Source organism: Microplitis mediator, chromosome 2 (genome assembly GCF_029852145.1).
Source record: "Microplitis mediator isolate UGA2020A chromosome 2, iyMicMedi2.1, whole genome shotgun sequence".
Classification (NCBI taxonomy): Eukaryota; Metazoa; Arthropoda; class Insecta; order Hymenoptera; family Braconidae; genus Microplitis; species Microplitis mediator.
The window spans coordinates 4,120,308-4,134,237 of NC_079970.1; the positions used below are offsets into that span (position 1 = coordinate 4,120,308).

Consider the following 13,930-nt stretch of genomic DNA (forward strand, 5'->3'; position numbering starts at 1 on the left):
CTATTTATTTATAATTTTAAATTTGTCTGATGTCTGCTACATTCACACTCATATAATTTTATTATTTTTAAATAAACAAATGTAATTTAAACCGACAATAACTTTTTAAAAATCCTTACGAAGGATTCAAAATTTTTTTTTGCAAAATATCACTGCGCATGCGTCGATTGCAGTTTCGACTTTTCAGATCTCGACTTCAACTTCGTCACTTTCCGTTCCCCCACTCTTCACTTCAATAATAAAATCATTTTTAAAATTTCCCGCCATTCAAATTTTCAACCAGAAACCGTAGAACAGACATCTAATTTTTCATTCAAAATTTAAAATTTAAAATTTAAAATTCAAAATTTAAATGTACCATTGAATTTTGAAATAATAAACAAAAATGATTGATAATAATTACAAATTAATAATATAAATAAAAAAAAACTGTCGCGTGAGGTAGATAGTGTTAAAACTTAAATAAAACATGCGCATGCGCACTGGCTAGTAAACTTTTCTCGAAGCTAGGCTAGTTTCCTCCCCCTCGGGCTCGGCGCGGCTCTCCTTATAACGAAACCCAGAAAGCAGCTTCACTGGTTACTGTTACTGCCATTCCAGTTCGCGTTTGTTGCCCGTGAAGGATGCCTTCTGCCAACCCTAAACTAGAGAAACAGGCCTCCACGGAGGCCACTGATCCGATTCGCCAAGCCATCACCGTAATCGAGCACAAGATAAGAAATTTAGAAAAACGCAAGGTACGTTTTTTTTTTTCTTACTATTGCATCAATTTATAATTATAAAATACTCATTAAATATCCGGTAATGATCAAACGCGCATCTGTCACTCGCCGCTTCCTCGCCATCACCGACGCCATGTTTTTTTTTTTCAGTCGGTGCGCCATGTGCTCATCCAATGAACAAATCATTATTTACTGATTCTTCTCAAAATACTAATGCCCCGATGATCAGCAATTGTTCTGCTAATGACTCTCTATTATTGACAACCATTTTAATCCCCATTGTTTCCTTACTATTCACGATAACAATTAACAAACCAGGCGTCTAATGAGAATTTTATCGTGTCATGGCGGCCCCCTGGCCAAATTCCTACTTCCATTTACGTCGTCTTTTATTTCTTATTTTATCTTAACATTTATCAATTTTGCGCTCCTTCGCTGACTAGTTCATTATTTTTATGCATCGAAATTTTTACGTCATCTTTTAATTATCAGCGACGCGCTTTTGTTTCCCTTTTTTTTTATTTATTTATTTATATATATATATATATATATATATATATAGAAATAAATATATTAATAATTAACCAGTGGGAATTTTTTTGCTATACTATCTGCGGGATTAGCGATAGCTATTGTTGTAAATAATAAACCATCAAAACGGCATGTCCATGATTTATATTATCAGTTTTTTTCTCCATTGACCGAGTACAAAAAAAAAAACACAATGCTAAGAATGCTGTTGCTTTGGTTGTAGTATAGTATATTTAAATTTTCCGGGAATTTCAGAGAGTAAAAATTATTTTAGCTATCGCTTTTATTGCTGAAGTATAGAGGGATTATCTCTCTCTCTTTTTTTTTTTTTACTTTTTTCTACTTTTTTTTTTCCTCTTTCATGACGTGGTTGTGCTGAAGTCGATCATTTTCTACTATTTTCTGATGCAATTGTATTAATTTTATGTTGTACTGTTACTAGGGTAAGCTCGAGTCGTATAAAGACCTCCAGAAAAATGGAAAGGAGTTGAATCATGACCAAAAAACGGCAGTCGCCAAGTACGACGAGGTGTTACAGACGTTGGAGATCACTCGTGAGCTGTACAAGCAGATCGTCGGTATCTCCAATGACTTTGCTAAGCAACAAAAAAAGCAGGCGAGAAAGGAAGCATTGGAAAGGATGCAGCAGGACACTGCCAAGGTGTTTATTTGATATTTTTTACTTTTTTTTTACGTGATTTGGATTAACAGTAGTGCGGTTTGAATCTTAGAAAAGGCTTTGATTATCTGATACTATCAAAGAGACCAAAGATTCAGAGATCATGAGATTCACAATTGCCTCGAGCAATCCTCTGGTTGCTCGATTTCCCAAGTGAATACATTGAGCTTTAATTTATATTTATTTTTTTTTACTTAAATATTTAAATCACCAGGTTCGCGAAGTCCTGCTGATCCAAGACGTGCTGATAAACATCGGCGGAGAAGTTGTTCGTGAGGATTTTCTCGCTGGTGCAAATGGTGCGGCCAAGTTGACGCAAGATGACCTGAAGTACTTGGACGATTTTTACAACGAAGTCACGATGAAGCGCCAGCCTGAGTCCGGTGAGCCAGCGTTTGCTCAGCAGCTGCAAAAAGCCGCTGAACATTACATGGGAATTCTCGAGGGCAAACAACGCGAGGTTGTCGGCACTACGTACTCGAGGCTCAAGGAAATAATCACCTCCGTCAACTCCTGTGGTTACTTCGATCAAGTCCAGATTCAAGAGACTGAAGTCATTACCACTGAAGTTGTAAGTATTTGTCAATATTATTATTATTATCATTATTTATTTGTCTCAAGTGTATTTGCACATGTTATTTTTATGATTTTTTACAATTACCCTCTTCCTTAGAAATAGATAATAGAGTTGCTTTGATAGAATATATGAGAGATAGAGTGTAGCTAATGATATAATTTTTGCATTAATTAAAGGCTCTTGATGCACCAGTAGAAGTTACCACTGGTGATGGTAAAGGTGTTGTCGAGCAGCCGTCGGAAGAATACAATAATTCCGGCGAGGTAACAATCATTCCACCCCCGGAGTCAATGATTCCAATGCCCAATTTTCCTGTACGAGTTGCACCGGTCGCTGTTGTTACCGGTGCAGCGCCAGTAGCTGGTCCGATAACAGTAGTTGCTGCACCGCAGGCTGTACCAGCACCGCACCCAACAGCACCTGTTGAAACAGCGTACTACGCAAATGCGGCTGGTTATGTCCCGCAACCCCAGCCAGCTCAGCAGCCACAGCCGCAACAACAAACACCGCCACGCATCAATGACGTTATTGGAACACCAAATTTCTTCTTTCTGCAGGAGTCTGAGCTCGACCAACCGGATGTTGCTGCTGGCCAGGCACCACCACCTACCATTGTACAACACATTCCTCCACCAGCGGTAAATGCGCCGATTCCAACTCAAACTTTCACCAACCAAAACTTCACCGGTACACCTGTTCAAGTCCCACAGCAAGTTATTTATCAGCATCCGCCGCAGGAAATGTCACACATTCCTGGATTCGCGAATCCTAATCCTCCACCACCTATACCAATGCCACCATCGCATCAGCAGCAAAATATCCAGTACAGTCCTCAGCATCCTGCTGGACAATTCCAACCTCCTGCTGGACAGCAGGCAGTTCAACCAACACAGAACTTTGATCAACAGGAAACGCAACAACAGCCAGAGGTACTTTAGCAGTTTATTATTATTTTTTTTTTTCCATCAAATCATTGTGAGAAAAAAGTTAAGATAAATATTTATTTTTTATTAGGAAAAGAATGAGCAGCATGTTGAAGAACCAGAAGTAGCTCCCGCAGAAGCTGATTCTTCAAACGAACCAGTTAATTGGTGTCAAATGGCCGATGCTCCCATGGACGAGTGGTCGTCAAACGAAAACGCCCAGCAGTCTGAACACTCAGACCACCAGCAGTCGCAGCAAGCTTGGGGTGAACAGCGAAGTAGTGGCTACCGAGGCCGCGGTGGACGACGTGGTAACTCCAATGGTTACAATGGCAGAGGCAGGGGTGGCGGTAATTACCAGCAGAATGGACGCGGAGGAGGACAAGGTAATGCCTCAAGTAAATAATTCTACCTATCTATTAACTTTTAATCTTCATGCTATTGTCTCCTTCTGAATCGATATAATCTCTGTTCAAGTCCTCGATAAAATAATTGAATTATTTTTTATTCTAAATGCAATATATTTAAAATTTGCTGACACTAAAATAATATAATTTTTTTTGTCTGTAGGTTCGTATTATCGAAATGACAACAGCAATTACCAGAACGGTTATCAGCCGCGTAATTACAACAATGATGGCGGTAACTCAAATTATAATGGCAACTTCAAACGCGGAGGTGGCGGTGGCAGCGGCGGTGGTGGACCGCGCACCAATTCCAGGGGAGGAGACAGACCTGGAATCGATAGAGGTGGACGTGGTGGACAATTCCGTGGCGGTCAGCGAGGCGGAAATCGCGGTGGTGGTTACGTACCACGTGGCAAACCACAAACGCAACAATAATAATCTGGCGATCTACGAGATTTATAAAAATAACCATCGATTCACATAAAATGCAATTTTAATAACGTTCTGATTAAGATTATCAGTTCGATAATTCATTGACTGGGATTTTTAAAAAAATTATAACGAGAAGCAACGAAAAAAAAAAAATCATTAGTTACTATATTTTTTTTTTATTGATCCACGTAGTAGGATAAGTTTAATTTACTTTATAATTGATAAATATATAAATATAAATAAATATTAATTTGTTTTTTTTCGTCGTTTCTCGTTTTGACAGTTTACTGAAATCCTGTTGATAATAATTTTTAAATGAATTATTGAATAATTACGCTTAAGAAATAACATTTTTAAAACCTGCGTCTCGTAAATTGTGTAATCGGAATTATCATTGATACCAACAATTTAACTTTTAATAATTAAAACCGAATAAGAAATAACGCGTATTATACTCATCGTATAAAAAAAAAAAAAAGAAAATGGTAATAATTGAAAGATGAAGAGTTAAATTAATAATAAGTAAAACATTGCTAGTGTAAAATATAAAGATGACGATGTCCAGCGATGTTGATCAGGAAAAAAAAAATTAATAAATAATTAAATAAGTATAAAATAATAATAATAACAAACTGAAAACACCACGCAAGTATTAATGTGTTGTGCTAGAAGGCAGTTTTCACAGGGCAACAACTAATGATTGAAAAATATTAGTAAAAAAAAAAAGTAATAAAGTAATTTTATTAAAAAAAAAAAAAAATTAAAAAAAAATACGAAAAAGTTAAAAAAAATAAAATAAAATAATAACTTGTACACGCATTTATAAGATTTCACGACGTAACTCTCATGTACGAATGTTAGAATTTAAAAAATAAGACCGTCGTACTAGAGACATAAATGTACATCGATAAAAAAAAGGTGATTAGAGGCGCAGGCTACGCGAATATCCCTCCGTCATGCGATTACCTGGTAATATTTTTTAATTATACAAGTATCCCAACTATTGATATTTTGAAATGATAATAAGACGACGAATAAACGTCATCAGTTTTTATAAAAAAAAATTGTAGATCATTGTCTGCAAGCTTTTAGATTTGCGAACTTTGATTGTTTTTAAATTTAAAAAATATGCCCAGGTCGCGAATTTATCTAGATTAGGGATTTTTGCAGTGCGATCAGCTGCGATTCATACCTGACTTTTCCTTTAATTATTATTATTATTATTAATATTATTATTATTATTATATTAATTATTAAAAGACACGTTGTTTATGAAATAAAAAAAAAATAAAAATGAAAAAACAGAAACCAAATTCGTTTTTATTATTTATTTTTATTTATTCTTTCATACTTTTTTTTGTTTGTAATGAATCTTACCTCAGAAAAATTATGGGCGGATGTCTGTGACACAGATCCCGATGATAATGATAATTAAATTTGTCTTTTTTGCGGCATAAATCTTGAAACTCCTGTAAAAAAATTTATTTTTCAGATCCATTATTAATCGTAATTATCAATGAATTTATAGTATATAGTAAAATTTTATCCTAAACTTGACAGCACATTTCAGTCAATGTGTAGTCAAATTGAGGATAACATTTGACTATCCAACTATTGGCTTCAATCTTCCCAAAAAGTTGGCGACAATCTGAGTCCTTAATATGACAACTTGACAGGGAAAGTTCCCTCAACTTGGCGATAAGTTGACATCAACAAGTTTACGTAAATTTGCGGGCGAAATTGTGCTTATCTGTGATAAATAAATATTTGATTGCCGGTAGTAAAGTTTTCTTTGTAAATTTAAATAAGTATACCTTGATGCCACCTTGTCCACAAGTTAACTATACAAGCTACTGCCGTATTCTAAAGCTAACTTGAAGAAAAGTGTTGGAGAGAAAGCAGTTACCTTTCAGTTGACAGTAAATTGTCTGTAACTTGAATTCAATTTGACTACAAGTGTTACTGTCAGACAATGACGTTAAGTTGATTTAGAGTTTTACTTCAAATTGACGGCAAGTTCTGTCAAATAACATTCAGATGACAGCAGTTGATTTGCATCAACTTGCACGCATGTATTATTCAGCCGAGGCTTGCCAGAAACTTTTTGTTGAGTAAACCGGAGATGCTTCACTGCAGAACTTGCTAAGCAATTATATTTAGAGTGTCGCTATCAGGGTGATAGCCAAGTTGGCGAGAAACTAGCGTCAAATTAACAGCCGCAACTAGTCGCCAAGTTGACCGCAAAAGACCGTATTTCCAAAGTTGATAGACACTTTCTGAGAAAGTTGGTGGCAAAAGTTGGAAATCCATAAGTTGACGGAAAGCTGCCTTCAATTTTCTCAAAAAATCTGGAATCTGAAGTCAACTTTACAGCAAAAGTTTAAGAGCAAAAAGTTGCGGTTAGATTGTCTGTAACTTTAATTCAATTTGACTTCAAATGTTACTGTCAGATAATGACGTTAAGTTGATTTAAAGTTTTACTTCAAATTGATGGCAAGTTCTGTCAAATTACATTCAGTTTACGGCCGCAGATTTACATCAACTTGATGAGCAAGGTGTGGCTATCGTATGTGCATTTATTATCATCCAATAGTTCAGAAGACATTGCCTGTATCAACTTTTTATTATTAACAAATAACAGTATGAAAATCTGAACACTGATCGATATTTTTAAAATAAAGATAAAAAGTAAATCTTATTGTTCATGTTAATTTTTCGAAGAAAAATTCCATTTCACAATCTAATTTATGTCATAAAAATGATTATTCACAACTAAAATTTATTGAAAAAAAATATATAATAAAAAATTTATTAATTATAAATAAATGTTATTTTGTTATTTCAGGCATAATTTAAATTTATAAATTAAAATAAATAATTCGGCTTTAACATTAATTTATTTATTGACAAAATCAATATAAATGGGACTAAGTATTTTAAAGTCAATATTATTTGCACGTGATTAAATTTTTGAAACATATAAATAAGCTGGTAAATCGTAAAATTATTGCACGCCGTCAGTTTTCAGACTAACACAGAATATTTGATGATTGTTTAGGTAACCTACCGAAATTATCATATTAATTTTTTAAGTAAATTAATTATCGTATTTAGACCATAAATTTTAATTTTAATTATAAAAAAAAACATATACATATATATTTTTTTTTAATTGATATCATGGAGTAAAAATAAAAACGATTAAAGAAAAAAATGTTATTTTCATAATCAAAAATAAAATAAAACACAGGTGAAGTAGGCTGTACACACGTGGGAGTCCTTCCGTTTTGAGAATCATAAAACGCAGGTGCATGTTCACAATACACAATGCGTCACGGTATTGTCGCGGGCGGTAAACCGTCGTTTCAGATTTCCGTTATACACAAAACTAATTGTTATTCTTCACTAAAACAATGAAAGAGAAAAAAAATCCCATCGAATTTTAAATTTTCCTTTAATAGTTTCCTCAATCAATTTTATAAATCCGCGCCAACATGAAAAGCATAAACACGCAATTTAAAACCTTCCTCAATAAAAAAAAAATCCTACATGTCGCAATGTCTTAAGTACTTTACACAGTAAAAAACAAATCGTCAAAGTGTAAAAAAAAAGCGTGTGTTAAAATTCTGAGTGTTGAATTTTAACACACGCTTGTTGAAGTTTAACACTTTTGGGTGTCAATTTAATACCCATAATTTATTTGGTTACATGACTAAATAACTAATTCAAAATATCTGACGACAAAAGATTTAATGACAAAATATTTTAATCAACGATCATCGTTTTTGGTTTTAGATCAGGTTTTAATTCTATTATGGTACAAGATATTTTTGGATTAGATCTAATTTCTTAGATATTTTGATGTTAGATATTTAGGGTCAAATATTTAGTCGTGACACCATTTATTTTTTTTGAACTGTCGCAAACGATTGATTTTTTAACACACAAAAATTTTTTGTTATACGAAGATAACACTTTTTATACGTTACTGTCAAATCAACACACAAAATATGTTAAAAATAATCTCGACCATCAAAAGAATTCTTGCAAAATTTTTTACTGATAACATGTACGGGTATAAATTTTTTAACACTCACGATGTTAAAATAACATATAAATTAGTGTAAAACGCTCGTTTCACACACGATGAGTGTTGATTTTGACGAATCCTTTTTTTACTGTGTATACTTCAATGAATGTTAAATTGAGAGTAATAATTAAAAAGTTTTATTTTCAAATAAAATACCATTTTTGGGTTTTAAAAAATCAATCGATTGAAGCTGGTAAAGTACAATAATAACATTGTGTTGAATTAACACTCGCAAGTGTTGAAAGTTCAAAATTTGAATTTTTAACACTTTGACGAATTCTTTTTTACTGTGTATACTTCAAAGGATGTTAAATTGAGAGTAACAATTAAAAAGTTTTATTTTCAAATAAAATACCATTTTTGGGTGTTAAAAAATCAATCGATTGAAGCTGATAAAGTACAATAATAACATTGTGTTGAATTAACACTCGCAAGTGTTGAAAATTCAAAATTTGAATTTTTAACATTTTGACGAATTCTTTTTTACTGTGTAAGAAGTGAATGAATAAGCCTTAAAGAAATTAATTACAACAATGAAACCCAAGAAATTAACGTGTCTAACCGCACGTGAGTAATCGCCTCAAGGAATTCGTTAAATTCGATAGCTCTCGATAAGGTCTCACCTGAGCGCCCATCAACTTAAATAATAATGCCCAGTCTAGTGTCTTTTAAACCAACTATTACATTTCTTATATTTAATATTTAATGTCCATATGGCCTTCGTGCCCCCAGCATGGAACTAATGGGTCTCTATTACATCTTTATTTTTTTTTTAATATACCCATAAAGAAGAACCCACGGCCTGTGTTAATAAGCACAAGACATTTTCACTTCAACTGTTACCGTATTTTGTAATTTATTATTATTATTTATAACATAAACTCTAGACTAGTGGTCTAGAGACTTCGACCCCCGTGCAATTTCTTCGGTTCATCCTTTAGGGTTTTTTTTTAATTGGCACAGACATTGCTTACTAGCCGTAAATCCCCCCAACGTTGAGCTAATCGAGCATACAATTCCGTTGTTAAGATATTTTATACATTTATTTTTAATCATCATCAAAATTTTTCGGTTTTACCAACGGTATATAGATCATTTTTTTTTTTTCACATCATAATTATAATTATTGTCGTGACCCATGACCCAAACTGACGAGGTAAATTTGAAATATTTTTAAATTCTAATGTACAAAGGTGGGAATTTTTTATTACGTCAAGACAATTATGGTTAAGTTTAAGTGTTAGACACCCTTGTACTCATGTAATACAAGTGCAGACTTTTACGGGGCATAAATTTGGACGGTTATTCTTATTCGTTTCAGTTATTATTATTTTTATTATTGTATTATTGTGCAAGAACAAAAAGGAAGTGTAGTTATTTTTTTAATGCTTGCAGGTGAAGTTTTTGCTTCGTTTCTTTTAAATAATTGTACGTTTTTTTTTTTTAAATTAACTGAATTTATTGAATTATCTATCGAAAAATAAAATTTGCGATCCGTAAATCATTTTTTGACGTATCGGGCGCGAGGAAATGTCAGTGAAATCAGTGAAGAAATCTTTTTTTTAAACCTACCGTAAATATATGATGTATAAATATAAATATGTATGCACTTTAAGTGCTTATGCTAATTGTTCTCTTAACTTCTTTGAGTTTTCAGACTCGATAAATGTAAAAATAAAATAAAGACCGAGTTAACACTCGAGTAATTGTAGACGCGAGAAATTACATGTTAATTTCGTTAAATAAATTAAAAAAATATATTTTCTTTCTTACTGCGTTAATTTAATTGTTTTTAAAAAATTAGTAATTTAATTAAAATTTCTGATCGTAATTAATTATTTAGTTAATTATTTATTATATATTCAATTGAAAAAAAAAATATGGTTTTTTTCTGTTGTTTATTTTTTGTATGTTTGTTTAAATGCGATAATGTGCAATTGATAAAATAAGAAAACAATAATCAAGATAAAAAATATGTGCTGCGGAAAAAAAGAGAATGAAAAAGATAAAAAAACGTAATAATCTGTTGCATTAGCATTTCACGGAGTGGTTATTTTGAGAATATATAAATATCTTTTCGTGGGACTTATTTAATTTTTGTTTCCGGGGGTTGTTTTAAATTTTATGTTGCCAACTTAGTGCACAACATATATATATAAATAAATATAGATAGTAAAAGAAAGGAAAAGGAAGAATGCTCGACTACACACAGGACAAAATGATATTTTATATATATATTATGATATTACCATATTTATTATGATTATTTTTATTTTTATTGGGGTAACCGTATTTTTGATTTCAACCCTTGTTTCAATTTGCCCGGTGAGTCTGCTAAATTCACTAAACCGTGCCACCCCCTGGTGTCTTTACGGTCACGGTAAAACCACATCCGTGAATATTAACATCCCAATCACCGCAATTTTCGTATTTCATACTAAAAATTCCCCCTCTACAAAATGAATTGTATAAACACAAACTGAAGAATCAAAATTCAGCCTTTTTAAAATAATAATTAATTCAAATTTATTTTTCGGGGGCTTGTCACCGGATTTACTTACACATGCCTTATAATTATATTTTAAAAACAGTAACTAATTAAATAAGTGACATTTCCTTGCAGGTGGAGATAATAAATATGATTAAAGAAAAGCCAAATAAATTTTTCCGAATAAAAAATAAAATTTTAAAACATGTGATTATTTAATTTATTTAAAATGCAAACCTTGAAATATATCCGACATATTATGATAAATGTGTCTGTGTTATTATTTATGTCCAAGAGTTTCAGTATAAAATATATATATATATATATACACACATGCACATACACATGTATGTACACATACATGTATATATATAAGCTACAATATTCGTTACGGAAGTTTTTGTTTAACAATAAACGAACTGATGATAAATAATACCTGCAGCAATTAATCGCTCACTGCAGACAGTTATATATAAATATGTATAAAATAATAATAACAATAATAATAACAACTAAAGGATTAAATATAGTGATGATTAATAAAAAAAAATTTGAAAGAAATAATATTATTAATAAATTATCGGTTGTTTTATTAGTGAGTCAAATAATATCACGAGACTCTGGTGACATTGGATAATATTTTTTGGAAACCGGATATCTGCGATCTGTCGATCGGTGGGTGCAACGATGTATGCCCTATAACGGTAATACGTTAGTTCGGCTCTACACTATTTTTTAGTATATATATATATATATATATATAGTTATATACTGAGATGAAAGTGTATGTAAAGAGTACGAAGAGCAGATGACACTATGAGAAATTTGACACGATCCATCTTTCGTCGTCACGAGTGACGTATGGTGTCCTCTCAAATAACCAAAAACAAGGGAAAGTTGATCGTTATAATAAAGCATCAATATCTTTTTGTTTTTTAAATTTTAAAAAAAATTTAATGCTTAAATAACAGCAACACTTGTTAATTTATTTCTTTCCTCAACCATCAAAGTCCACTTAAACTATTTGATAAGACAATAAAATTTTTATCGAATTCATTTTAAAATGTGACTTTAAAATAATATTTAGTAAATGTGGCTAGTATGAAATTTTGAAACGGATATTTATGATAAACATCAAGCCCGGACTTTATTCCTTTATTTCAGTTACCAATAACAGTTTTATTATTTTAATCTATGAGCGATTAGTAGCCGCGATAACTTTAGGCTCGTGTCCACAATAAAATGTAAGAAAAAAATTATTATCAGCATTCATTGTTGCTGAATGGATGCAGAATCGATATAATGAAAGAGTTAGATTCGATGATGTCAATTTACTTCTTATAGTTATGGTATTTTTCGATTCTATTGTGGTTAACCATCGGCCCGTGAATAAACTAAGAAAGGGGTATAGTGGGCTCTATTATGACTTGATGCAGATGGTTCATTGAACAAAAGTCATCTGAGATCAATTATCAAAAGCAATCGTTGAAAAGATCACTATCAATTTTTTTCTTTTTTTTTTTTCAAACTGTATTCGATACTTTTATATTATCGCGATATGTTCAGCTGGATTTAAACAAATGTACTGACAAATATCGGCAAACTTAACGAGCATCCCCGCTGAGGACAGCTCAAAAAATATGATAGTTGGATAGCATTACAAAGAACTTTAAACTTTTTATTATTGGGCTACGGTCAATATTTTAAATTACGTTTTAACGACTTTTCTAATAGGGTCAGCAGTTCTGTCAAAAGACTGAAAAATTTTTACAACTTTTATACCTTTAGCTCTGTTATCTTAAGGCTTTGAGTTTTATTTTATTTAGAAGTAGTAAAGTTTTAAAACAGATGGGTACTTAAGTGTCTTTTTTGCAATTTGAAACGACAGAATTCTAATGGAAAAAGTGATAAATTATTGACAAAAAGATAATAGAGTGATTGTTACTTGATAAATTTATAAATAGTATCAAGTAATACACGAATGAGTACAGCAATATTGAGTTATGATATTTACAATTCCTGGTGAAATGGGAATAACGTCAAGGCTACGAAAATAAGAAATGTCAAAAGATATATCAATATGAGTTGAAAGAACTGAGTCGTAATTCAAAGTGTTTTAAGTAATGTCTGCAATTGTTGGTCTTGCTTCAAGGATAAATTTAAAAATTACATCAGGTGTGCAAAGCATATCTAAATTTTTTAAAAAATTTTTAGAGCTATCGCTGATTATAAAAAAAATATTTAAGCAACGTTTCTTTGAAAAATAGTATTTTAAAAAATAATAGGGTTACAAAGGATTTTGGTTTGATAAATAGTGACTTGGAATCATTAGGCCGTATAAAAAATAACCGTGTAGGTACAACCAGGTGGTAGATTTAAATAATAATAAATTTAATCACCCTGCTGTGATTAAAATTTTGGTTTGTGTACCGATAAAATACTATGTCACGGTTTTAAAGTATATACACATATATATATTTTTACGTAGTGCGTGAAACCACTTCCGATTTATATTGAGTTATATATACGTTGCAACTATGGTTTGCCGCATACATATATGTATTTAAACCCTGAAATCATCCCCCACAACGACTTAAAATTTTTTTGTCTCGTTTACTAATCATAGATATTATATCCCATGAAAACAAGACCATGAAAAATGGAACCACTAGATTGTGTCATTTTGCAGAATTTTTTTATGTTCACTTTTAAAAATTATTGTTTAGTTCAGACAAAGAAAAAAAATTTTAAATGCAGATAAATTAAAAGATCGCTCATATTTAAAAATGCGCAGAACTTTTAATTTATCTTTACACTCCACTAGAATTTTTTTTGTAGGCTATAAAAGTATTAATGATTATAATTTAATTTTTTTAAGTAATTAAAAAAAATTTTGACAGTACGAAGAGATTTTATAAAAAATTTTACTGAAAAAATACTGTTACCTTGGTAAATACATAAAGTATTTGGTGTAAAGATTCAATTTGACGAAGAGTTACAGATAATTTTGTGCCATTTACTGCTGAATGTTTTGTGAAGCGATAAAAAAAATTTTTCTCATAAGAAATTATGAATTTGTTT

General features: G+C 31.6%; 2 protein-coding genes across 5 annotated transcripts in view; one reads left to right on the top strand and one right to left on the bottom strand.

The window, feature by feature from the left end:
• The window catches only part of LOC130678461 (uncharacterized), a 70,559-nt gene that overhangs the window by 18,720 nt on the left and 37,909 nt on the right, over nucleotides 1–13,930 (bottom strand). The gene's annotated exons all lie outside the window — the stretch shown is intronic.
• On the top strand, nucleotides 542–5,042 carry LOC130678459 (caprin homolog). 3 transcript variants are annotated; one of them, XM_057485663.1, is made up of 6 exons: nucleotides 542–737; nucleotides 1,696–1,914; nucleotides 2,147–2,503; nucleotides 2,686–3,438; nucleotides 3,524–3,830; nucleotides 4,003–5,042. In XM_057485663.1, exons 1-6 carry the CDS (start codon nucleotides 624–626, stop codon nucleotides 4,272–4,274), a joined length of 2,022 nt encoding a protein of 673 aa, XP_057341646.1. In that variant the 5' UTR covers nucleotides 542–623; the 3' UTR covers nucleotides 4,275–5,042. The 3 variants fall into 3 exon arrangements, with proteins under 3 accessions (XP_057341646.1, XP_057341648.1, XP_057341647.1); XM_057485665.1 differs by having other exon boundaries at nucleotides 544–737; nucleotides 3,067–3,438; XM_057485664.1 differs by having other exon boundaries at nucleotides 545–737; nucleotides 3,524–3,818.